The following is a 27,974-nucleotide window of genomic DNA, read 5'->3' on the forward strand; positions in this document are numbered from 1 at the left end:
TTAATATATCTCATTATGTATAATTAAAAATTATAAAAAGTTGATATAAATAAATTTTACAATTTAAAAGTAATAGATGAATCTATACTAATAATATACTAAAAGAGAAACCAAAAAACTACATCCTAAATGATATGGCTATAAAAGTCAATTCCGTTAATATAATAAACTTCATATTTAGACATATTCTATATAATAATATCAATCAATTAAATAAGTTAAAAGAATAAGTTATTATAAAAATAATATTCGTAACTAATAAGATAAGCAAATTATGGAAGAATATTAAAGTTTGATATCATATATTGAAATATGTGTTACATCGTATTAACTATTTCAATCTTTATATGGTACGATATCTAATATTAGAATAGTCACACTAATTATATAAATTTAGTGAATACTCAACAAACAATATTGTCTTGAAAATTAGAGCTACGACTATAATTGTTTACTAGAAATATACATTTTTGATTGAAAATTAGAACTAAGATATTAGCAAAAGTTTAAGCATCTTATATGAAATACGAGCTTAGTTACATCTACTCACCGGGTAATCTATCCATTACTTATAGATATTAAGAATAGCGAAATTGAACTCACCAATAAAAATGTATTTTATTTGTCTATTATTAATTGTTGGTAGTTTATCTGGTGTTAAAGTAAGTTTATTATTTAAATAATATCAATCATCACAAGACCATATTAACATTATACCATAATAAATTATATATTAGTCTAATATCAAAATTATAAATATGCTATATGGGGTTTTCTAAAAAAAACCAAAGAAGAAGAAAATTGCTATATTAGTAGTTTTCAATGAATATAAACTTTTTTACTATAGAGATTATACATACAATATTTATCATAAAAATTTTTATAATAAAATTTCTCTATTTTCCATATAAACACTGATTTTTACTATGATATTTAAGTTGTATAATTCATATACTTTTGAATTTAAAATTATCTTTAATTATCTTTATCATAGCGTAAAAAGTAAAAGAATAGCAATATTAATATCATTAATTCATTATTCTTCACAAGATCTCTTATTTCCCTGTTATTGCTCCATAAGTAATCACAAACACGTAAATAGTATCAATTATTTAGAAAGAGAATTCATAAAATAAACTTATAATGTATAATTATTTTAATAAGTGATTCAAATAAAAACATATGGGTTTTTCTATATAAAAAAAGAAATGTCAAATGTTGTCAAGCTATATATAATGTAATATTGAATAATTAATATCTTCATAAGGCGTTATAATTCCAAATTGTCATACATTTCATTTAATTACTCAATTAACAAAAATTTTCCTACGCCATTACATCTATTGATAATAATCATAATACTTTTATCATTTATGAAATACTTGATAATAATCATAATGCTTCTATCATTTATAAAATATCTTACTTTATGTCATCAAGAATACAAAAAGCACTCATAAGTTTAAAAAATTAAGATACTATATTACTTTCTCTCACACATCAAATATTATTTTGTCTACATTTACCATAGTTAACAAAATATCATGATAATTTAAACTAATTTTGTTATATTTAAGATATTTTTTAAAGTTTTTTTAATTATCCGTGCTTGGCATGGGATTCAAGCTAGTAGTATCCTAAAAGTAAATGAGACACCTAAAGTGAATATGAGAGAATATTATTCTTGGCAAAAGTAACTAAGTAAAGGTCTATCTGGCCTCTAATTTTTTCCTACTTTAACTATACTTATCTCTTTAAAAATTATAATAATTTTTTGAATACAAAAACTTTAATTTTTATTCTTATTCAAAATTTTCAACGTAGCGACCAAAACAGAACGCATAAGTATTTTGGTCATACTACAAAAGAGGTGGCCTCTTCTCCAAGAAACCAACCAAAGCGACTCAATACAAGAGCACCAAAGTCGAAGCACTAACACACACATAGAGCGCGCACATAGAGATCGTAAAAGCTAAAGCCTACAATTCTACTTTTCTTCAAATACTGTAAGTTATCCCCTCCTTAATCTTCTCTTATTTCTGTAATTCATCTCATCCAATCTAGGTTTTCATTCATCTTTGATTCATCTCTCGTATTCGGGTTTAATGAACACACATTGAATAATCTATAGCAAATTAATATTGATTTAGCTAGTAAGGAATTTAATGGACACTTACGATTTGTGATTTGAATTAATTATCAATGTAGCTAGATGAATATGGTTTTGAATTGAGTTATGAATTTAATGCAGACTTACATGAGTGCATTGTTTGAACTCGGTTAATTATTCTGAAAGTTCGATTTTTTTTGCATAAATCTGGGTATTGCCAAATGGGTATTTTTATTTTCTAGGGTTGTTCATGAACTAATTTTTGATTGGACTGTGTTTTGATTGATAAATGAGATTGATGAGAAACTGTTGGAATCTTTGGTTCTTTTGTTTTGTAATCTCAATGATAATTGAGATCATAGTGTTAACAATGTTGTATTACCATGATTTACAAAGGGTTTACAGTTTATTCAACAGTGTGGTTTTCTCTGTACCCAAATCACAAATTTTGAATTGGGGATCTTTTTCTTTAGAAAATCGAGCTGGGAATATTTTCAATCCGATCATGATAGTTATAATTTAGGAAAGTTGTTTTCTGGATTGGATGTCCAATATGAGGCTGTTCCGATTCATAATCCATATCTACCACTTGCCCCTTTGAATTTGCTACATCTTGAAATTTGGAGTAAGGGCGTATGTACTTGTTGTAGCGGGATTACATATGGACTATAGTAATATGTCCTGTTAATCATGTGTATCTCTTATTTATATGAAGTTGCGGCGGATGTTTGATACCCAGAGTCAATCAAAAACAACCTCTTTGTTATCGCTAATAAAGGTAAGGTTGCATAAATCTGACCCCCTAAATTTCACCCTAGGTGGAAGCTACTTATTGGCATTGGCATAATGGAATGTTGTTACTGTTATTGTAATGAATATAGAAGTTCCCATGCCAATATGGCTTGCTATGTACTTATATTTATTGGTTGGTTGTCATAATTAGTTGTATATGTATGTGATTCACTCATTCATGATTGTTACTATCCCCTTGTAGTGAATCATGTCTCGGAGGTATGATAGCCGCACAACAATCTTTTCTCCGGAAGGTAGGCTTTACCAAGTTGAGTATGCCATGGAGGCTATAGGGAATGCTGGAAGTGCCATAGGTATATTAGCAAAAGACGGGGTTGTTTTGGTTGGTGAGAAGAAAGTTACTTCTAAGCTTCTTCAGACCTCCACTTCACCCGAGAAGATGTACAAGATCGATGATCATGTAGCTTGTGCTGTTGCCGGTATAATGTCTGATGCCAACATCCTTATCAACACAGCTCGACTCCAAGCTCAGCGTTACACTTTTTCGTACCAAGAACCAATGCCAGTCGAGCAGTTGGTTCAATCACTGTGTGACACCAAGCAAGGGTACACACAGTTTGGTGGGCTTCGTCCTTTTGGTGTTTCTTTTCTGTTTGCTGGATGGGACAAGAATTACGGGTTCCAACTTTATATGAGTGACCCGAGTGGAAATTATGGCGGGTGGAAAGCGACCGCAATTGGAGCTAACAATCAAGCTGCACAGTCGATGCTTAAGCAGGACTACAAAGATGATATCAACCGAGAAGACGCTGTTCAGCTCGCACTAAAGGTTCTCAGTAAGACGATGGACAGCACGAGTCTTACCTCTGAGAAGCTTGAATTGGCCGAGCTTTTCACACTACCGTCTGGAAAAGTCAAGTACCAGGTACACTCTCCAGAATCCTTGGACAAGTTATTGGTTAAATCCGGACTGACTCAAGTTCCTGCAGAAGCTTCTTGAGTCGGGTTATTTAGTATCGTTCAGATTTGCTACATTGTCAAATACTATCTTGTATTACTCATTATTAGGTATCATTTTATGTTACTTGAATTTGTGTCTTTGTTGAAGAACCTTTATAAGGCACACTTCCGATTTATTAGCTGTTGATCAGTCCTGAAACTGTTTTCGACTCTGTTAAGGTGTAGTTTATCTGTTTGATGGCGTAAATGATGCTTGTTAGAACAATTTGCTTATCCGTCTTCCAAATTCTTTACCGGAGTTTTTCATGAACAGTGAGTTACCAGTCGATCCGTCAGTTGCTGATGACAGTAATCTGTACTTGCCATTAGCATATTAGTCGATAGAGGTTTGATTACCATCGTCTCTCGAACACTTTAGGGTATGTCTAGGGGTGTTCAATGGGCCGGACCCTCATATTGAGCCCTTATCCAGCCATTTTTAGAAGGACTTTGTAAGGGTCGGGCAGAAAATGGGTCGAGCCCCAAACGGGCTATATTATAATTAAAATGAAGCGGGCTATAAAAGGGCTCAATAAGGGCCGAAAACGGGCCTTTGTGAATAACATAATGTATAATTTAAATATTATAAATGACAATGTCAATGAAATTATTAATATTTTTTCAATTTATTTATTATAAATGATATTTTAATGATTATAGATTGATAAATGAGAATTAAAATAATTTTTAGTAGCAAAAATGGGCTGTGTTGGGCTTTCAAAAATCGACCCATTTTAAATATAAAGGGCCCTTATCCGGCCCGACTCGGCCCATATTTACTTAAGCCCACCCCGGCCCGTTGAACACCCCCTAGGTATGTCGTTTGTGTTGCCTGACATTCAGTAGATTAACCTTCACGACTCTACCAATTACTTTGTTATTACCAAATTTGTATGACATTGTCTATATCAAATACAACACCAAATGGGTTGGTGAAGCTCAAGTACTAAAGGTGTTCATTTGGGTTATTGGGTTAATTTCGGGTTAAGTGTTGCGAGTCAGTTTAAAATTGGGTTTTGCGTCAATATTGGTTTTTACATAATTGTAAATCTAATTTTAAATTGGGTCAAATCGAATTCATTTATAAGATTGGATAAGTATTAAATTGTTGGATCTATTTTAGACACATCTATCAAACACGCAGAGGAAATCCACTATTTTTGCATCACAGTATCACATATGATCAATAGGCTGGAAACTAAATACAAAGTATACATTCCTGGCTATGGTATTATCCAAGACAAAAAGTTTTCGAGCCGTGCATTAGGAGTTTTCGCGTCATACAATAATTTGTGTTTGGTAGTTGATATTTTTTATTCTGACTGTTTTAATAGTTAAATTTTTTTAATTTTATTGAGGTTGAATGCAATTGTAAACGGTCGAATATAGATATTTATAGACTCTTTCTAAATTAAGAGAAACAAAGAGAATATTAAACAATATGTAGGGACTATTTCCAAAATATATAAAGGTAGAATTTATTGTTTCTTATGAGGAACCCATAAAATTGTGATAATATAAATTTATATACGCTTGGTTAAGAGTAAGAGTAGTAAAAACGGTACCTTTTGAGTATTGGTCTTGTCTCAATTAAAAAGCAATTATTACTTTAGATAAGCTCATGGATTCAATCCTTACTTAGACCACCCTTCCTTCAGTCTACCTGATAATAATAAAATTTATGCCTTTCAACTTAGAAGTTGAGGGTTCAAGCTCCCTACTAGTGACACTTTGAGGCGATCGTCTATTCATAGAACTCTACAAGTCTAGTGCCCCTTAGGTAATTTATCTCTTTAATCAATAAACATTATTTAATTACTCCAATATAATTAATTGACTCACTTAGAGGAAGTTTCAAAAACCTTACCTTCGTCAATGTCAATGATAATAAAAAAGTTGTTTGTTGTTTCTTATTGACCCTTGATAAAAAATAAGTACACATGAATTAATACGTCATTTTAATGCGATTTATTATAATCCAAAACAAAAAACTATAAATTATATCGATATATCTCTTAAACTAATAAATATAAAAATAATACCAAATTGAAATACTAAAAACTTAAAAATTATAACAAAAAATGGGAAGCTAGCTTAACCATTCCTTAGCTACAACCAACATGTTTCTTTTCTATGATTCTTAACCATGGAAAGAAAATTTTCCTTTTGAACAACCATGACTGATTCATTTACTATCATAAGAGGGACATATACTGAAGTAAAACTCATCACAGGAAGACTGTACAAAAGCATTTCCTTAATTAGACATAAGACATGTCCTTTAACTCGCCGATTTGTGTCGTTGCATAAAAACTTCTTCCTCTTTTCTTCCGTATGAACAAAACCGATAATGTATAGTTAATTACAAAGCATTATCCCTGTCTTAAACAACATAGACCATGCCAACCTCGAGCAGCGACACCGGTGGAACCCTTAGAGCAACATCAGGTCCTCGGCAGTTCCTCCTCAAAAAATTGTACCCGAAATTTATGGCTAAGCTCTTAGGAAAAGATGATCCTTGTTTCGCTCTGACATGAGAATGACCTATTATGAATGCACTCCCGGCTTGCTGAGCATCCCAGAGATCGTCTAATTCTTGCAGCATTTGAACTTCATTCTCGTCACATCCCCATGTTTCGTCAGAAAATCTCACTCGTCGTTTGATTGGCTCCATTTCTGTGATATCCCCTATGCTCCCAACTGTCGGTAGTCCGATGGAGACGCTTGCTGGTTGTGGGTTTTCATCGATCTCGTATGGAGGTTCACGTGAGTATCTGATCGTGTTTGTAATTGCTAAGTGACACGCATTAGGTTCGTTGTCCTGTGCTTCATTGAATTCGTAGGACTGTCGACCTTCTCTATGGTCTTGAGCCCAGTCGAAACGAATGAATTCATCCAACTTGGCGGCTAGCTCGGACTCAAAGGAGTCGATGTCTTGGTGGACGTCACGATACCCATATCGGATAATGCAACGATAAGAGCGGTGGGCAGGGGGACCTACACGGCTAATAAGGTATCTCTCGGCTGGGGGTACATAGGGAACAGGAACAGACTTCACACACACAAAGACCAGTATCTTGTGGTAGGCAGGGAGATTGGTGACAAAGCGAGAGAAGTTCGCGGGGATGCCTGAAGTGAGGTCAGTAAAGACCATCCCGATGCCCGGGACTCGAGATATTCCTAGGCTTGGACCTAAGGCTAGCAACCAGTCCAAGGAGACTTTGTTGTGGAGATCGAATTCATATTTTTTGATCGTGGCGTAGTGCCATACAAACATGATTGTCATGAGGATGAGGGCTAGCAGGATCGGAAGCCAAGCACCCTCGGAAAATTTCACTAGAGACGCTGAGAAATAGAGGATTTCGATTGAGCCGAAAAAGAGAAGGAAACACAAGGCCAACATCGGAGGTTTATGCCAGCATAGAACAATGACCAACGACATTAGGCATGTTGTCACCAGCATCACTGTCATCACAGCTAAACCTGTACGATAGTTCGGAACGACATTAGGTCCCTACGGATCTCGCAAATAATAAAGATATAAAGGAAAAAGATTCTCATCCCGTCTTAAAGATTTAGAACACTGTCACAAGTTCACTAATCTCTTTGCAAATCGCGAATCAGAAAAAGCGAATTATAGTCAGTTTTGGGCTATTTTAAGGTCATTTTGAGCAGATCACAAATTCAAAAAGCGAATTAACTGGCGAATTAAATTACAACGATCTAGAACAAGCAAGAAATGTAGAGATCACCTGATGCATTTCCTAAGTGTTTAGTATCTCGGAATCCGATTGTGACAGCAATACAGAGAACCATCAGTATCCAGTTGATCTCGGGGATGTATATTTGGCCATGTATCTTATCTGATGTGTGAATTACTTTGACTCGGGGAAAACAACCAAGTGACTGGCTCTGGTTAATGATCGAGAATGTCCCACTTATAATTGCTTGGCTTCCCACAACGGAAGCAAGTATTGCTACCAAAATTACGGGCCATTTGACCTTTTCTGCACACGTAAGTTTCAGTGTCAATTGTCTTACTGCTAGAACCAATTACATAGTTCGTAAAGTGAAAGGACATAAACTATGGACATAAAATGGCCTTCTAATAACAAAGAGGTTGTTTATGGCTAACCTTTGATCATGAAAATCATCTACTACAAATAAATTAGAAGTGCACGTGGTATAATGAGTTGTCTTACAGTCAATTATTATCCAAAACCAAAGAATTAGGAATCTTGGAAACAACACGTTAAAATAAAAAAAGTTAAGCATAGGACAATTAAGGTACCGGGAACAGAGAGGTAAAAGCTGATAGCGTCGACGTTCTCGTGATGCATGGAAAGATAAGCTGCTTGACCCATGTAAGCTAGTATGAGGGTTGGATACACCAGAAAAGTGAAAGCAATCTGCAAAATTTAACCTTTCAAAATCCCATTTGTAGTAGTGTGCATTAAGTAATGAAGAGCAACATAGAGAACAGAGATTTGTACAAAATGACTGAACAACTCTTCAATCGTGGAAGTTGCATAATGTACCTGAATCGCCATGTAAGAGAAGTGCCCTAAATCCGCAAACATCGCCTCAGAACCTGAAAAAAAAAATGTTATAAGATTGTTAGAATATATAACATATCTTAAGGCTTCAACCAAAAGCTTAAGTTTTTGGTTGAATTGGTTCCTTGATATGGTATTAGAGTCAGCGTGCCAAGAGGTCACGAGTCCAAATCTCAAACACCCCTTATGTACAGTGGAATATTTAGAGCCAGGTAAAAGGAGGGTCAATGCTGCATCCACACTTCTAACCCAAAGGACTCTCGTGTGAGGGGGCGTATTAGAGTATATAACATATTTTGGGCCTCAACCATCAGTTTAAGCTTTTGGTTGAGTTGGTTCTTTAACAAAGTTCATTGATGCAAAAGGGTACAAAAATCAGAAATCAATTTCATAACAATAAATGCATTCAAAATGCGCCTTAATAAAGAATTAGTGCATGCAGTGAAGTACTCAAATGAGCAAAAGGTTTTTACCTGTGATGCACAGCAGAACACCACCCAACGACATCCATCCGCTTATTGTAGTCTTCTTTAAGAACTTGTACATGTAATATGGAGATATAGCTTGATAAACATGTGGATTCCAATGAAGAATGTTATATAACCCTAGACCGCTTATGCATAGTAACCAGATCAAAACTACCGGTGCAAACACGAACCCCACTCGATGTGTACCGTAATGTTGTAGTGCAAAAAGACAGACTAAGATGAAGCATGTAAATGGAATAACAGCATCTGCAAATGGGGTAGAGAAATCTAATCATAATGTGTTTTGACATGATGTAAAAGGCTCGAGTTTATTAGGGGTTGGATTTTGGAAATCGTTTCGACTGCACTTACACGATGCTTGAAAATCAGCAGGCTTGCATTAACAGTGTAAGACTATATAAATTACTTCCTCCGTTTCCATTATTTTTGCTATTGATAGTCTGATAGTGACATTTTCCCACACAACATGTCACAATCGGGATGTGAATATTTCAAATAGGAGTAAGTGTATCTTTTTCCATAAGTACACTGTTAATAATTTTTTCACATAATTATGGACGCCAAACTATAATACTTATCTCTCCATCTAAAATATATATTCAATTATTGGCAGACCCATCAAGGGGCTTGGGACATGGGAGTTTACCGGTCCCACCATAAATTGAAACAAATACTGCTTTTTTTTAGAAAATTTGTAAATAAAATGTTGAATATCTTCGAGTAAAATACATCATGAACATCGAGGACCCTCATAGTAAAATTGTTAGGTCCCCGCTATACTATGCTATCTAGTATATTATATCTTATGTCTCTTTGACTTAATCTCAACGAGAAAAATTAACTTTATTGATTTGCACGGAAAAATAAGGCAAAAAATAAAAAGAAATACCGATTTTCTTAAGAACAAGTTTGCGGATATGATTAAAAGAGAGAGTGAGATCAAATCTAAAATTAGAAATGTAACAAAATTAAAAGAACGACTCAAAACAAAAATACAGCAAAATCAAAAGGACATGGCGACATGAGATTATTTATTAAGTATCCACCACTCAGAGCTGTGGTCCTTGTGGACACACCAACAGCACTGCTGACACATGAAAAAAGAAAAGGTGCAGAAAAAATGCCACTAATCTACTCTCCACCCTGATGGTTAAGACAATTAGCTACATTTCAGTTTTGTAGTCAACTTACCAACTTTAAGCACTAACTTACGTTTCCTCTGTTTCTTTGAATTAGCATCATATAATTCAAAAAATTCTTATGTCATATGGTGCGAACTCAAAAAATTCTTATACGCAATCTTATCCTTGTTAGTGATAATAAAGTTATTTCGGTTAACCCTAAGATAATAAACATTACATGCAAGTTCATGTCAATTATAAATGCAGATGATTTAATAAGTCATTTTACTTAGTCCGTTATGATTCGGAAAATACACAAACATGAAAAACTGATGGTGGACTGTAATAGTAGATTATAAAAGACTTACATTGATGATTCTCATGAGACATCAATGACTCGAGGCCAGAAACTGCAGTGAAAACTACATAAAAATGGAGAAAATGGCATCAGCAGGGTTCAAAAAGGAGACTGAAGAACTAACAAGTAACAACCAATGATGGCTAAGATCCAAAAGATTGTACTCCCTCCGTCCCAAATGTTCTACATTTTTTTCGAATGTCTATTTTTCAATCAAACTATAATATAGTGTTGGAACAGAGGTAGTACTATGCAGTGGCGAATTCAAAATAAAATCAAAAGATGTCGAATAGATAAGACTTTAAACTGGGACAATGCTGTCACATACCAATATTTTAACCAACTTAACAAGTACACTTATTAGCATATTTAAAGATATAACTTTTTAAATGCTCACAATTGACAACATTGAATAAGGCCGCATCCGCCACTGGTACTACGTTTTAATGCAAAACTATTTGTTTTAGTCATTTTCTCTAAAACAATCATTGAACAAACATGGAAACATCAATCTGAAAAACCACTTTCACATGAATGAGTGCAATTTCACTTCAAAATATACTAAATTTCCAACCAAATCTATCCAACACCGGAATTTTTAGTTAATTTAAGTCCCGATTTCATATCAAACCAACCAAAAATCGATCTTAAAATTTCTATACCCTCCAAAATCGCTATCCAAACACATTGTTGAACTTAATCAACAGGTCTATAGAGGGACATTATACCAGAAATAGCAGGAGTAAGGAGTCCATCTCCAATAACCATACAAGTACCAAGAAGAACCAATATTAGCAATGCAGTATGCAAGCATCTATGCTTCTCTAGCACCATTTTAACTTTAGAAGTACTCTTAGTCTCAGGTGGGTGCTCCATCTTGTAAGTTGATACATCTTCATCAGATGCTTGCCTGTTTGGCAGAAGGCTCACTTTTGCATGCCTACATATTAAGGAATAAAGGGCAAAAGTACCACCTAAAATTCATACAAAAATTATTACTAATTAGAATTAATCTATGACTCTGTAAACTAAATCAACAAAAAGTATAAGCTGATAAGCTGATAGTTGAAATTTCAAGATATGTTGTATATTCTATCACACCCACTCACACGAGATCCTTTTGTATCTCCTCGTACTAAAATGAGGGATGGATTCAAGGCACACTCATGTGGCACACTGTATTCTAATACCATGTCAACGTACCAAATCAACCCAAAGCTTAAGCCTATGGTTGAAATTCCAAGATATGTTATATACTCTATCACACCTCTCACACGAGATCCTTTCGTATCTCCTATCTCCTCATAGATTCGATTCAAACCCATATGTCATACTGGCTTCGAATACCATGTCAACGAACCAAATCAACCCAAATCTTAAGACAATGGTTGAAATTCCAAAATATGTTATATACTCAATATATCACATCCCTCACACGAGATCCCTTAGAAGTAACCGAATTCACCAAAAGTTTAAGCTCATGGTTAAAACCCAAAATATGTTATACTCCCTATTCTATCAAACTCTAATTGAAGTAATACAATTTTTGGTAATAATCAAAGTAACTAACTCTTACCTTCACCATTGTCATCTGCTCTTAGAACAATGAACACATACTTAAACAAAGGAAGTAAAGTAAGAGTCCAAAAAACAAATGAAAGAACCCCAAAAATTTCTTCATTAGTTTCAGAATGGTGAATGTCTTCTGCAAATGTACTCTTGAAAACATACAAAGGGGAAATACTTAAATCTCCATATACTACACCAAGGCTTTGATATGCTAACAACAAAACTGCCCTCCAAGATTTATCCTACCAATGAAAAAAAGATTACAACTTTAATAAAAATCGACACTTTAAATCAATTTATGCACAAATACATATAAATTTAGTCAGTTACCTTATTATTGTTGGAACCCCAGCAGTTACTATTAATATCCATAGAATTTGTGCATAAATTCTTCAACCCAGAAGAAGAAAAAAAGAAAAAAAAATTTGAAAATGGAAGATTTTGTGAGTTATGGAAGGTTCTTCGTTCTAGAACAAAAATGGAGAGGAAATTTTAAGAAATACCCAGATGAGAATAAAACCCATATCTTGCAAATTTCTTCACTTTACCTTAGAAAAAAAAAATAGTACGATAAAAATATGTAAAGGGGAAGTCTTTTTCAATGAAAATGACCAAAATTTAGCAACTTTATGGGGCCTCCACATTCCATCAACTTTCATATCATGTTAGTAGAAAGATGACTGCATTCTGAAGAAGCATAATAAAAATGAACAAATCATTTTTATGTTTATAAAAATATATAAATAAAGATAATAATAAATGAATTACAATATATTGTAAGGAAAAATGTTACTTCTATTATTATTATTATTATTATTATATATTGATAGGAAATTTAATGATACGGATAGAATATTAGTCATGAATCATGAGTTACGAGTATAATTAAGTATTCTATCTAATTTGCATTTATAAATACGAAGAGTTTTAGATTTTAGTCTATTTAGAAGTCTAGGATCGTATACGGGTCGTCTGTATAAAAATCTTACTCAGAATGACTTAATGTATTTACAAGTGTAAAGAACCTTTATTTAAGTATAAAAATTTTAATATAAAATACAGGATAAATAACAATTGAGTATCTTTAGCGCACATAAAAAAACAAATATTTAACCGATCATATGGGTATATTGATGAAAATACAATCATTCAATTTAAGAGCATTTAGAACATTAAAATAATGGACATATACCAAGGGAAAAGATTAGAATGAAATTTGTGTGAAATTTTTGGCAAATGTATGTAAATCCTGAAAATTAGCAAATTACAGAGAGATGAAAGAAAGATCGTTGTGTGCCAAATTATTAAGGAATGTTAAATAACGGCAGATATATGTATGGTGTAGCTGAATCACGTGACCCAACGACAGTTGTAATAACTAATAAGTAAGGATATCATAACAAGGAGCCCCCCACCAAAAATAATGGACATTTAATACTTTTATCTATTTCTCTCTTCAGATTTTTCTAAATTTCCTCAAAACAAACTCAATAATTAAATATTTATTGATTATGTAAAAATTAATGTGAACATAAAATTTGTTTTTAAACTAACTCAAAATACTTAATTTAAAATCGATCTGATGATCCGAATGGGCATATCTACAGTTTTACCCTTTAATTCTTTGTTTATATTTACATCTCTACATTTTCTCAATAAATTATATTCCAACAGGCCGTACTATAAATACCATTTTACTAAATAATTTTAATTTATACATCATATTAGGCACCTAAATATCTAATAATTATAATTGTACAACTACAACCACTTAAACTGCTAACAACTAGTCACACAACTATGTTAGGCTGAATATGCCCTATATTGTTTTTACAAATAAATAAAATAAGCCATTACTAAAAGCTCTTTGAATGTCATTGAAATTAAATTTCTGTAGGAGTTCGTAAATCATACATTCTATTAAAAAGATTGAAAATTTTCACTTGTCATCTTTATTGAGCTCGACAAGTCTTACAATATTTTGGAAAGACTGAAAAATTCCACCTGTTAACTTAATGGAGCTCGATGAGATGGAATGATTTTATTGGTTATATTGGCTTACTTTACTTATAATTAATCAACATGTCATTTTTAGCTATTCAAAAAATTAATTAAATTGTGTTTTACCTTTTTTTTTAAAAAAATAAACTGAATGATTATGACTTAAATTGAACTGTATTAGATAAATTATTAATTTGAATTTATTATATACCCTAAATTAACCATCTTTATAAAATAAATAATTTGAATATTTATATAATACTAATTAACTAGAAAATTTTCTTGCATAGAATGATATAAATAAGGTTCAAAATTACATGAGATATAATTTATTAAAATTTACCCAACATAGAAAACAAATGCTTAAATTAATTTGAATACTAAAATTGAACTTTTTAAATCATATCATACAATCTAATAATAAAATGCTTGAATTAATTTGAATATTACATATCTTTTAAATTTTTATTTATATATCTTCATATTCACAACTTTGTGCATTGCCTGGGTTTTTTATACTACTAAGCTTTAAAAGTGATTACATAGTAAAATAAAAATGATCACATAGGCCTTTGAAAGTAATCACATAGGCCTTAAAAGATATTACATAAGACTTACAAAAAAGTAATCACATAAGCTTTAAAATTGATCATATATGAATAGGGAAAATAAACTGAATGATTATAGCTTAGATTGAGCTATATTAAATAAATTATTGATTTGAATTTGATCTTTATAAAGTAAATAATTTGAATATTTTTATTATACTAATCCACTAAAAATTTTTATTGCATAGAATGATAGTTAAAAATAACATGAGTTATATTTTGTTAAAATTTACCTAACCTAGAAAACAAATGGTTAAATTAATTTGAATACTAAAAATAAATTTTTTAAATCATATCATACAATCTAATAAAAATAAATAATTAAATTAATTTAAATATAACATATCTTTAAAATTTTTATTTATATATTTTATACTCACAACTCCTTACATTACACGGTTTTTATACTAGTTCATCATAAATGATTTCTCATGCTAGTTTTATAGGTATCAAATTAATCTTATTTGATTGATATGAAAATTTGTAATCAACACAAAAATTTGTAATGATGAGAGAAATCATGGTTATTAACTCCTACATTTTAGAAAATTAGATTTCACGAGAATTAATTCTAAAATTTATGGTTTCTAATTATTTTGTTAAACAAATAAAACTCTAATTATAAACTTTCTGAAATTCGGAAATTCCTATAGAAGTAATGTGAAATATTATGCATAATTATGGTAGATATTTTCACTGTTTGGTTTGTGAATTTGTGTTTTTATAAATTAATTTTTAGGATTTACGCTCTTTCTTCTTTTTATTTGCTCTAATTTTTCATTTTTACTCTCATTATATTTAAATTGATTTTAATGCTAGAAATATGATAATATTCAGCAGAATTTATTTTGTAATAATAATAATAATATAATTTAAGGAATACACTACATAGAATTGAATGTTTGGAAGTTGGAAGTATGCTCCACGCGTTTTTAAAAAACCCCACATCTTATTCATGTAAAAATCACGGTTGTGGACATGAAGACATGTGAGCTGGTGATTCATGAAATAGTGACCACCAAAGTACTTATTTTAATTATTGAAGAATTCGATTCATGGATAATGTGATAAGCCATACTTAATTTAACTCAAATAAATTGAAATAACAGAAAAATATTAATTTAAAGTTAGAATTTTTTGAATTAAATCATAACAAGTTGAGGTTTTTAAAAGTAATTTTCTCCAATTTTCAATGTTATACTTATTATATTAAAAAAATATTTAAGCAAAAAGTATGTAATTATAATAAAGAAGAAATAATATTATTTCTATAAACTAATGTAAACTAATACTCCCTCCTATTCATTTTAAGTGTCCCATTTACTTTATACACTCTATCCAATGCACTTATTCAATCCTTAATAAATCGAAATTGTTTTAACTTAATAATCTTTACATCAAAACGAATCAAATAAAATCCCACATGACTATGTTTTAACTTATAGATTAATAATAAAATGCAATTTAAGAGTAATAAATGAACAGTGTCTCAAAAGTAAATGGGACACATAAGCTGAATAGGAGGGAGTATTATTTAATACCTTAAAAAATCGTGTGATAAATGGTCAGAATCATATTTGATTAAGTTGAAACAATTTGAGTTAGAAAATTGTTTGAATAGCAAATAAACTATTTGGTGTTTGTTATTGATAGTTATTTTGATGATATGACTTTTTTGTGCATAGAGTTATTATGGATAAAATGGATAGAATCTAATTCTTAAATTTAGATATTAGTTTAAAGACAATAAATTATTGAGTGATGCTAAATGTCTGCTCTTTAAATACAAAAATAAGTTCAGCGTAAGAGTAGTAAATATCAATTGTGCAAAGAAGAAAAAAAAATTGTAAAAATGAATTTAGTTTAGTAGTATTAAATTCATTTGAATAAGAAATAACGTTCCTTTATTTGTCATAAAAAGCGTTTTTGCAACAATTTTGGTGATAAAACGCTTTATCACTAGTTATTTTGTCACTAAAAAAATTGTCTGGTGACAAAACATTAATTTGTCGCCAAATTTGTAGCTAGCCAATTTTCAGGTTCTAAAAAACTCATTGAATATTTTTTTATTATTATTAAATAATATTAGTAATTATTACTATTATTATTTAACAATAACAACAATTATTCAATTTTTTTAAATAATATTCAAAACTATAAATAATCAAAAAAAAATAATTATATTGAAATTAAATAATTAATTTAATCATTAATTAAAATACACATAATACGAGATTTCAAAAATTAAATATATATTATAAAAATAATTATTTACATTAATGTATATACAAAAATCAATATCTAAACAAAAAACTGAGTTTTATTATTAATACAAGCATGTTTCTTGGATTACAGGATACGTAGTTTAAGGGAAGATAAAGATTAAGGGATAATCGACCTTAAGATCATACCTAAAAAAATAATACTTATTCTTTAACTGAGTTAATACAAATTTAAATATACAAACTTAAATTGAGTAAGGTGCTTAATAGGTTTAAATTGCATTGATAAAGTGCAATTGATAAAGTGCTTAATAGGTTTAAATTGCAAGATTCGACACCAATCTCAAGTCCCATGGAGCAATGTATGAAATTTACCAAGCATACCGGAAAACCAATTTCTCAATTGGAGTATGCAAAGATTATTGGATCTTTGATGTATGCTATGACATAAACAACGCCGGACATAGCATTTGCGGTTGGTAAATTGAGTAGATTTACTAGTAACTCGGGTCCCCAACATTGGTTGGCGATAAGGAGAGTATTATGATACTTGAAAGGAACCGTAAATTATGGTATAACTTATAGTGGTGAACCTCCTATTTTGGAAGGTTATTCCGATGCTAGTTGGATCACTAATGAAGAGGATAATTCTTCAATTAGTGGTTGGGTGTTTGTTTATGGGGGAGGTGCCATTTCATGGGCTTCCAAGAAACAAATGGTAATAGCAGATTCCACTATGTCTGCAGAATTCATTGCACTCGCCTCGGCGGCAAATGAAGCGGAGTGGTTAAGGAATCTCATGTTTGAGATACCTTTGTTGCCAAAGCCATTTTCATCGGTGGCAATTCATTCGTATTGCACAACGGCTTTGGGAAGAGCTTATAGTCAAGTGTATAATGGTAAGTCTAGACACATTGCTCTTAGACACAGTCTAGTGCAAGATCTTATCATTCATGGGGTCATAACTCTTGACTATGTGAACACCAAGTTCAATTTGGTTGATTTTTTCACTAAAGCCATGAGTAAGGTTTCAATTGAACAAGCGTCAATTGAGATCGGTTTATGTCAATAAAGTTTAAAGGAAAGTCCCAATTCACACACAAGTAGCATTGTGTCTTGAATTCAATGTGGTAAAGTCCTTTAAAGTCTTTGAATGCAACAAGGATGAATGACCCATAGTTTCTTTAGACCGTGATGACAAGGTAGTCGCTTCAGTTCTCAAGGTCAAGGGTTGAAGAGCTCTTGGTGGTATCCTATCACGGGGATATGTTTTACGTAGTGAGAACCTACTTATATAAGTAGTCAAGATTGGCATATCCGACTATGATAAACTTATGAATAGATATGGACACGGCCTACTTATATAATGTGTCAAGGTAAATGACAATGTGTTATTGGTTTTTTGTGTATTTAACCTTCAAGTGGTTGGATGGGCTAGTTGATTCAATCCGTAGGGACATCATTCTAGTTCGATCGCTTGTGAAGCGTTTTATACTAGGCGTTAATTCAATCCGTAGGGACATTAGCGTTGATGCATGAAACGGAATTTTATATACTTAATGTGTAAAGGAAGAAGGAGGTTTGCAGGAGGTTTGTTATACTCTAAATGGGGGAGGATTGTTGAACATATAGAGTATATAGACCTAGATTTGTATATACTACATACTTAGTATAGTAGTGGGACTAAATAAATATATTATAAGTCCAAATTAAATGCCTCAAAGAATTTGATGAATTATTACTTTGATTCATAAGTTTTGTTTGATGAATTATTACTTTGATTCATAAGCTTTGCTTGGTGAAACATAAATTTGGTTCGTAAGCTTTGCTTGGTGAAACATTACTTTGATTCATAAGCTTTGCTTGGTGAAACACTTTTGTTTCAAAATGAGGTATTGTTTGATGCATAGCTTTATAAATAGAGCTTGCGTGCCAAGGGACAACCATCCCAATTTCATATGATTTATGATTTCTCTCTTAAGAATACTCTTATTCTTGTTCTTCCTTTCATGACATAATATTGAGAGAGTAATTAACTCTTAATATCATCAAAGTTCATAATTCTCTACAACACTTGTATTTACTATTGCAATTTCCTTGTGCTAGGATTTTATTGTGTAGATTGTATCTCATTATGAATTTCATTTATCATCCCAAGCACCTTTGTGGGAGAAATATCGCAATAGGAAAGTGTATGAACGCCTTCTACTCATATCAAGTTTCCGAGCGACTTCTCTGATTGTCGCAACCTTATCTTAATGGTGTCCATTTGGTGATTTACAAAGCAAGGAGTTCCATTGCCATCCACACAAGGAAAATACAAATCGGTTTGTTTATTTGTATTTGCATTATATTTCCAATATTTGGGCCCCAAAGACACTCTTTGAGCCTTTCTAACGTCTTTTGGCTTGTGCAGATTTCTTAAAGATACTTTATTGGTCGATTGGCCAGAAATCAATAAAAATTCTCACACTAGCATTATATTCATTACTCCGGTTAATTGGATTTACATTGACCCTAATTGTGTGATTTATAGTCATCTAACCATTTTCCGATTCTAATTATAGCCACTATTAATAAGATATACCGAATATATGATGATGAAAGATAAAATGTGGTAGTGCATGTTGGATGATGGGCAAACCATGTGAAGTTAATTATCCTATTCCTATTCTTATTGCCAAAGGAGATAAAGAAGATGGGCAAACCATGCTCTTTCGCTGTCCTAACTCCTAACAACTATACTCTTCTCTCTTTATATTATTTTTCCTTCTTATTTGCTCTTTTTTGAGGTAACTTTTATGTTTCTTTCTTCTTTGTTGGACTACTTTTCTTTTTAATTGCATGAAAAATGTTTGACTGTTGTAACTTTCTCAATATGAGTTTCAGAGTTTGTAGGATTTATTGGTCAGAGCCGGGGTTGCAGGCCATGTTATTTAAGGGTTTAAATAAATTAATATATTCTATTAAAAATATACTCCCTTCTATTCAGCCCAATTATCCCATTTGATTTTTCACACTTGCCAAGACAATATTTTAACTTTTAATATCTCAAATTATTCTTAATTAAAAACTATAAAAAAGTTAATATTATTAATCCTTATATTGAGACGAATTAAACAAGATCCCACGTGACCATGTTTTAAGTTATAGATTAAGAGTAAAATACAAATTAAGAATGATAAGTGAATAGTGCAAAAAAAAAGGGACAATTAGACTGAATAGGAGGTAGTATTATTTTTAGTTTCTCATTTGCTTCATTTTTTCATTGATATTTACTCAATATAGGTAACTAAATACTATTCCTATCAAAAACCAGTGCTATTATTATATCATTTTGTTGTAATTTAAATATCTTCTTTAATCAAATTAATTGAACAAATGAATACTTTATTTAATAAAAATTTAATAGTAGTTTTATTATTGTCGTTTGATACATATTTGTACTCAAAAAGCTTATATTTAAATTTCACTCAAGACTTTAAAAATTCGAAAACAACCCTGATTATGATTTAGTATATAATTAAACCACTACAACATAATTTGCTTTTAATGAGATATAATTAGCGATATTTAATTTAAATGTCGCTACTTCGAATTTCTAATAGTATATATAGAGGATTTTATTGACATTTATTAGACCCTTTAGCAGCATATTAAAAAATCATACTAAAACTTTTTGCGATGTAGGATCTAGTGACATTTCTCATAAATGCCACTATAAATTATAATAACAATTACATATGTCACGAAACACCAAATAAAGTGTCGCAAAATTACTTTATAGTTAAATTTAAAATAAAAATTAATAATTATTACACTAAAAATATAAATCAGCGACATTTTTAATGCCACTAAAATCAATATCACAAAAAATTAAATTTCTCGTAGTTAACCTCGCAATCTATTTCAAAGCTTGAATTCGCCCCCAATTGGGATGGTAAAAGTTCAATTATTTTGTTTTATTTTTTATTTTGTATTATAAATCGTTTATTCTAATAAAAGAAAATCTTTCTGTTGCTCAAGTCGGTAAGTAAAAATTCCTATTAGATGAAAACTACTTTAAGTATTGCACATTCTTTACAATAGTTAAATCACAACATATAGAAGTTAAGGGCATAAGAGTTAGCAAAATTATAGACAGTGGGAGCGTACGCTAATAGCTAATTTTTTACCCAAATCAAAATTTGATTGATACAACCAAAATCTTATCAACTCAACTATTTTTAAAATTTTTAATACTTTTATATTTTCATTTCAATATTTTGAAGTTAGAATCTACTATTTATCACTTTTTATTATAATATAACCTTTTCGAATAGTTTATAATCCCAAAATTTTTGTGAGAGACAGTCTTTTTGAGACCATTTTTTATTGGATCAGCCTATAAAGAAAAATATAGAGTAAGGATATGCATTAAGTTTTAATAGACTATGCCTAAGGAACGTCTTTTAGAAAGACAATCTTTCAGCAAACTGTTTGGTTCATAATATAGATGTAAAAAAAACTTTTGGATCACTACTACAAGAAAACCTAGTTCATTAGTAAATTGCAACAAAATTAGATATGGAAAATCTAAATCTAGTTGTTCACGTTAACTTTGGTGACAATTGGTGATGAATTATATATATATATATATATATATATATATATATATATATATATATATATATATATATATATATATATATATATATATATATAAAACCAAATTTGGTGTAATGTGGGTTTCTTAATTAATTTTCATGAATTAGTTGTGCACTCAATTTTCCTCTTGAATAAGGACATAAAGTTTGGTGAAATGTAATGAGTTTAATTTTACCTTATAAATATCAATATCTTATAAGTATGCAAAACTTCACGTCATAACCACAAAGTGGTGAAAGATTCAATCTTTCAAAATACATTTGTCAATGTTATTATGTTTACTAAATAATGAATATTGATTTTACGGTTTTACCAACTTAATAATTTTCATTTGATCCTCCCCGATAATATATATAAGTACATATATAGTGTATTATTACTAGATTACTTACTGATCGACCTTATAATGCTTGGATCATTTAGATCGAATTAAATGTAATTGAAATTAATTCGTTGATGCTTAATATGTCTGAGCAAGTCTTGTATGTCTTTAATTAACAGAAGCCCAAATTTATAAAATGAGTATTCTAAATGTGAACGTAAATATTTTAAATAGTTGAGATATATACCCCATTTTACAATTATCTCATTTTAAATATACGACCGTTTTATTGAAGCCCATGGGCTTTCCTCTATTTTCTAGTCCATCAGCAGCAGCTGTTGCAAGATTTAAGTTCATTGCATTCAAGAATATTCTTGTGCATGAAATTTGTGTTTTGTGTCAGTATGAGTCAACAATTAGTTAATTTCATTAAATTTCTGTTGCATAGTACTTCAACTGTCCATGTATAGTATTGTGTAGTACATGAATTGGTTTTGGAAGGCTATAAAAGCATAGGCTGCATGATGTAATGATACATGAAAAGTGATGAATAAAAGATGAATCAGCTTGCTGGATATTGCATACCTTTTCTTCTTACTTTTCTTTGATTTCAGCTCTTAAAATCATCAAAATGAAAATTTGTGAATATATCCCTTAGTAGCAGAGAGCATTATGGATCCAGCCCAAATGTTTGGTGGTATGAATAGTAGTTTGGTCTTTTTCCATGGGCCTCACCAGAGCTGTTTAAATGAGACCCGGCCAAAAAATCCGAAAGTTAACCGACCCGAAAATATATTTTTTTAGGTTTATCAAACCAACATTATCCGAACCGAAGTTGCGACCGAACCAATTTATGACCGAAAATCGTAAAATCGAACCGGAACTGGGATCGATTTTTATAATCGACATATAATTGTTAACCAAGATTACCCGAACCTAATAGTGACCGACCCGAGTCATACCCGACCCGAATCATGCTCAAAACCGAACTTGATCCGGCTAAAATCGACTTAACCCAAATGAATTTTTAATCGAAATGCTGTAAACCTGAGCCAATTTTTAACATAGAGGTATGATCGGCTCATATTCAATCATCATATTAGTTAATCTAATAAAGTAATAGAAATTTTAATAAATAAAATTTTATACATACATGGTTTCATATATTTAGAGTTAATAATTAATGGTCAATGTTTATTTAACTATTTTTAATCAATTTAGATAAAAAATAATAAAACTTTAATTTTAATTTACAGTCAAACAAGTAAAAATAACAAAGTAATAATCACTAACTGATTTGCATTTTAATTATTTTTCCTTAACTAAGGGGAATCTTATCATCAAATATAAAATGTCTAACAACTTAATCTGATATTGATCAATCTATAGTAATTAGTAATTCGTAGCTGAATTCTACTGGAAAATAATACCCGAACCCGATCTGTATCTGGTAAAACCAGGACCAATTATTAACCAATGACAGTCCGAGACCAATTGACTACTCGACACGAACTTCAACCGACACCGAACCGATTCTAACTCGATAGCTCAAATAACTGATCTTCAACCGAATCGTGACTAACCGACGTGACCCCAGTGTGACCCGCCGTAACACGCATCCGAAAAATAACCGATCCGAAATACAACTGAACCGAATGACACCCGTCCGAAACTAACCCGATCATCCGAATGAACACCTCTAGGTCTGACTCTTGATTTCATTCTTAACCATTTAGATAGCTTGCATCAAAGGGTGTTCAATGGGCCGGGCTTCCATTTTGAGCCCTTATTTGGCCCGTTTTTAGAAGGGCGTTGTAAGGGCCAGGTCGAAAATGGGTCGGGTTTATAACGGGTTCTACTATACTTAAAATAAACCGGGATATAAAAGGGCTCAATAAAGGTCGAAAAGGGGCCTTTATAAATAGCATAATTAATGTATAATCTAAATATTTTAAATGACAATATCATTAAATATTATTAATATTTTTTCAATTTAATTATTATAATGATAATTTAATTGATATAAGTTAATAAATGGGGATAAGTATAATTTTTAGTAATAAAAATGGGCCGGGTTGGACCGGGCTGGGCTTTCAAAGCCCGACCCATTTAAAGTCTATATTAAATTTAAAAAACCCTTATCCAACCCGATCCATATTTATTTCAGTTCGGTCTGACTTATTGAACACCTCTACTTGCATCACTAAGATACATCTGAAAAGCTAATAAAAGAGATTAATCCTTAAATCATAATTTTATTAGAAATGAATATGTGACCTTTTATGTAAATAAATTTTGTTTTAGTTAGTTGTATATTCAGGATATTTGTATAGGAGGAGTTAAAAACTCACATTATAACAAATTTAATTTTTTGCTACATTTAATTTAGTGGTATTCTAAATGTTATTGACTAATTTTTTAGTGCAATAATTATTGATTTTTATTTGAAGTTTCACTATAAAGTGATTTAGTAAAACTTTATTTGACTTTTAGTTGCATATGTAATTGTTACTATATTCTATAGTGGCATTTATGAGAAATACCACTAAATCTTATGTTGCAGAAAAGCTTTAGTATGACTTTTTATGCTGCTAAAGGGTCTAATAAATATCATTAAATCCACTATATATATTACTAAAAATTTAAAGTAATGACATTTAAATTAAATATCGCTAAATATATCGCGTTAAAAGTAAATTATGTTGTAGTGTCGCTTTTTATACATTCTAATAATTGACATCCATGTTTGTAATTCAATTTAACTCAATAAATTAACTTCGTAAAATTATTCTTATGTAAAAATCGTTAGTACAATTAAAAAAAAAAAGTAAATCTGTAAAAATAAATTTAGTGAATTAAAAGAATCGTAAAAGCAACATCATATTATTGTTAAACTTACACATGGATGTTAAATATTAGGGTGTTCAAACTTAATACTCCACATTACCTCATATTTCTAAAGGTCACTAGAGATTGGAATCCAATGTTAATATTAATGGCATAATGGAAATTGAATTTTGTATTAATTAGAGAGTAAATACCGTTTAAAGAAAAAATTTTACATTCGATTTTTATCAAGTTCTTCCTTTCTGTCGTCGTATTTGTAATCCAAAAATATTAATGGTGACATTTAACAAGTATATTTGTAATCCAAGAATCTCTCCTAATTACAACATTTTAAAAAAAAACGTTTGAACTTAATAAAAATATAAAATTAATATATTACTCTAAAATATCACATTTGTTATTATTTGTTTAGAACTCATGTATAAAAATTGAACATTAGGTAGGTAAATGGCATTTTCCACTAATTATTAATTTCCACCAACTCTATATTACATCTTTATTTAGATCTAAATTTTTTTGGACATATTAGCTTAGAAGATGTTTAAGAAAGTGGATTAGTGACACTAAATAGATAAGTCATTAATGTGGGGTAATAACATCATAAATTGTGATTTAAAAGACTTTAATCCAAGAAGAGAAAAAGAAGAAAAGAAAGCAAGCAAACCTTGTTCAAACATCTGCCTTATGAACTAAAGAGTGACCCAAATGTTGGTTATCTTTATCAAAAAAATAATAATAACGAGATCCATGCCAATTGCCATGCATGTTCATGCACTCAAACATCAAATTATATGTTACTCCTTCTATCCCATAGAATTAGTTTTATTTTCCTTTTTAGTAGGTTCATAGAGTTTATCGTATTTCTGTTTTTAGTCATAACGACCCACACTCTTTTGCATGACTCTTTCTACATGGGGTTTAAATTCTTTGCACGCATTTCTTCTGTCCTCTCTCTCAAGGGGGTATGGGTATAATATGTCCACTACCTCTCCCCTTGAACTCTAACTTTGTGCAAGACACTGGACTGTTGACCATGATCATGTCCTTTCAGATAACTAACTTACATCTTCATTGCATACATACATTTCTCTTGATCATCCAGAAACTATAACTATCCTTTTACTATTGTTTTCAGTGGCGGAGCTACCTTAGAGCCCACGGGATCACGTGTCCCTAGGCGTTTTTTTTTTAAATGAAAGTAGATTTTTCTATGGGTAAGAGTGAATATGTAGAATTAATACTGAAATCTTTTGATGATAAATACTCCTTCATTTTAGTAATTTTGTCTTATTTATTTATTTTATCTCTTTTTTTTTTAATTAGGTCAGTTGATTTATTTTGTTCTATTTTCTTTTATGGTATGTCGTATTTAAAATTTTAGCAAGGAAGGAAGGAAAATAGTTATTAATTTTACAAATAAAAATCTCCAGAAATTTCGCCTATTAATTAATATCCCCTGAAACTCCAAACCTTAAATCTACGTTGCACTAAAACGGACACGGACACGACACGGGTACGGGAAAACGCCAACTTAAAAATGGCGGACACGGGGACACGAAAATGGTAATATAATAAATATATCAAATTAATGATAATTTTACAATCTTTATTAATTTATTCCAGACAAAACCATTCAAATCCAAAAAATTCCCAGAACTACCCACATTAAATTTAGAAATCCCAGCTTTGCCAACAATTCATACTAAAATTCCCTTTCTAGAAAAAATTACCTCAAATTCCCCACAAAATTAAGTGATTCTTATTCTTCTCTAAATTTTGTTCTTCTAACATCAAAACTGCAAACCATTTTTTCTGGGAAAAAATCAGAAGATTTAAAAAAACCCAGAAAAAATAAAAATAAAATTGATTTCTTCTCCATTAAAGGGAATAAACCCAGAAATTACCAACAGATCAAGAAGAAAAAAGAAGAGATTAAGTAAGAGTTTATTTGACCTTGAATTTGAAGAACTTAAAGGGTTTATGGATTTGGGTTTTGTTTTTTCTGAAGAAGATAGAGATTCAATGTTGGTTTCAATCATTTTTGGGTTGCAAAAATTAGGAAAAAATGATGATAAAATTGAAAATAATGATAATAAATGTGGTAATAATTCATCAATATCAAGACCATATCTATCAGAAACATGGGAAGTAAAGAAAGGAAAATAGTTTTTATTAAAAAAACGTGTCTTTGACTGCTTGCCGTGTCCCTTTCGTGTCCTTGCCGTGTCCCTGCCGTGTCCGCGTGTCTGAAAAAATATTAAAATATTGGACACTTCATTTGGCGTGTCGGACACGGATTTTCGCGTGTCCGTCGCGTGTCCGTGTCCGACACGTGTCCGACACAGGACACGCCAGTTCAGGGAAGTGTCCGTGTATTCCAGCCTTAAATACGCCGGTGATTGTTTCATCCTTTCCTTGATTTACATAACATAACTTTTGCCATTAAAGCTAATTCTATGGGACATAACGAGTAGTATTTATCCGTAAATATGCCCATTATGTCCCCACATTGGGCAAAAGGCTAAATTATTTGAAAGTGGAGGGAAAAGTTGTAACATGGCTTTGAAAAGTTAGGACTATAAGGAAAAAGCAATATGCCGTCTTATTTAGATCTTCCTATTGACTCTTTTCGTAGGGTTGGCATATTGCTTTCATCAGCAAATCAATTTAATTTGGCAAAATCTATACATGTATATACATATTACATTTGTTCTAATTTGTGCTTGTAAAAGTGTAATTTTAAGTGTCAAATCACCAAAAATAATGAGTTGGTTTGTTCCCACTTTTTAGGTTTTGATGACGACTACATTTAATATAAATAATTGTATTTTAGAAATTGTGTGCAGGTCGATATCCGGTCTTGATAAAGATCATTGATAGTACCTAAGACTTGGTCTGCGAACTTTGTACATGTCAAAAATACCCAAGGAAGTTAAATAAGGAAGATCATTGTAGGATGTCAAATGTAGACAGGAGGTCTACTGTTCCTAAATTGATAATCTGACAATACTTGTTGATGAATGGAGACAATGCTCTGTTCCCAAGACTCAAATCTTGAAGAATCAACGTCAGTCGAAAAAATCTGTAGAAAATATTTTCTGATTTTTCTTAGTTGATGTGTGGGTAAAATTAATTTGTTGCATAGATAAATTAATGAGTTAGTTGGCAAAGAAATTTTATTTATAACTAATTTTTATAACCGCCACATTTTCTAAAAGAGGTGGAGAAAACTTATTCTAATTTTTTTCCACATTAATAGGCTTTATTTAAAAAATAAAACCGTAGCTTTATTTCTGGCAAAACAAGTTCCACTTACTCTTCCTTAATTTTAGGATTAAGGATGAAGTGGGTAGTTATTTTTCTGACAAAGCTA

The 27,974-nt window shown here is 31.0% G+C and overlaps 2 protein-coding genes across 2 annotated transcripts; one reads left to right on the plus strand and one right to left on the minus strand.

Moving 5' to 3' along the window:
- The first annotated feature begins 1,843 nt into the window (after positions 1 to 1,843).
- On the plus strand, positions 1,844 to 4,088 carry LOC130803230 (proteasome subunit alpha type-4-like). Its single transcript, XM_057667403.1, has 2 exons — positions 1,844 to 2,006; positions 3,105 to 4,088. The coding sequence occupies exon 2, from the start codon at positions 3,111 to 3,113 to the stop codon at positions 3,861 to 3,863; it is 753 nt and encodes a 250-aa protein (XP_057523386.1). The 5' UTR covers positions 1,844 to 2,006; positions 3,105 to 3,110; the 3' UTR covers positions 3,864 to 4,088.
- Positions 4,089 to 5,803: 1,715 nt separating this feature from the next.
- Positions 5,804 to 12,567, minus strand: LOC130803229 (potassium transporter 2). The gene is made up of 9 exons (XM_057667402.1): positions 12,285 to 12,567; positions 11,962 to 12,196; positions 11,114 to 11,359; positions 10,396 to 10,449; positions 8,892 to 9,152; positions 8,401 to 8,453; positions 8,154 to 8,271; positions 7,615 to 7,869; positions 5,804 to 7,345 (listed from the first exon to the last, which is right to left on the minus strand). Exons 1-9 carry the CDS (start codon positions 12,324 to 12,326, stop codon positions 6,246 to 6,248), a joined length of 2,364 nt encoding a protein of 787 aa, XP_057523385.1. The 5' UTR covers positions 12,327 to 12,567; the 3' UTR covers positions 5,804 to 6,245.
- Between the last annotated feature and the right edge of the window lie 15,407 nt (positions 12,568 to 27,974).

Source organism: Amaranthus tricolor, chromosome 16 (genome assembly GCF_026212465.1).
Source record: "Amaranthus tricolor cultivar Red isolate AtriRed21 chromosome 16, ASM2621246v1, whole genome shotgun sequence".
In the NCBI taxonomy this organism is placed as follows: domain Eukaryota; kingdom Viridiplantae; phylum Streptophyta; class Magnoliopsida; order Caryophyllales; family Amaranthaceae; genus Amaranthus; species Amaranthus tricolor.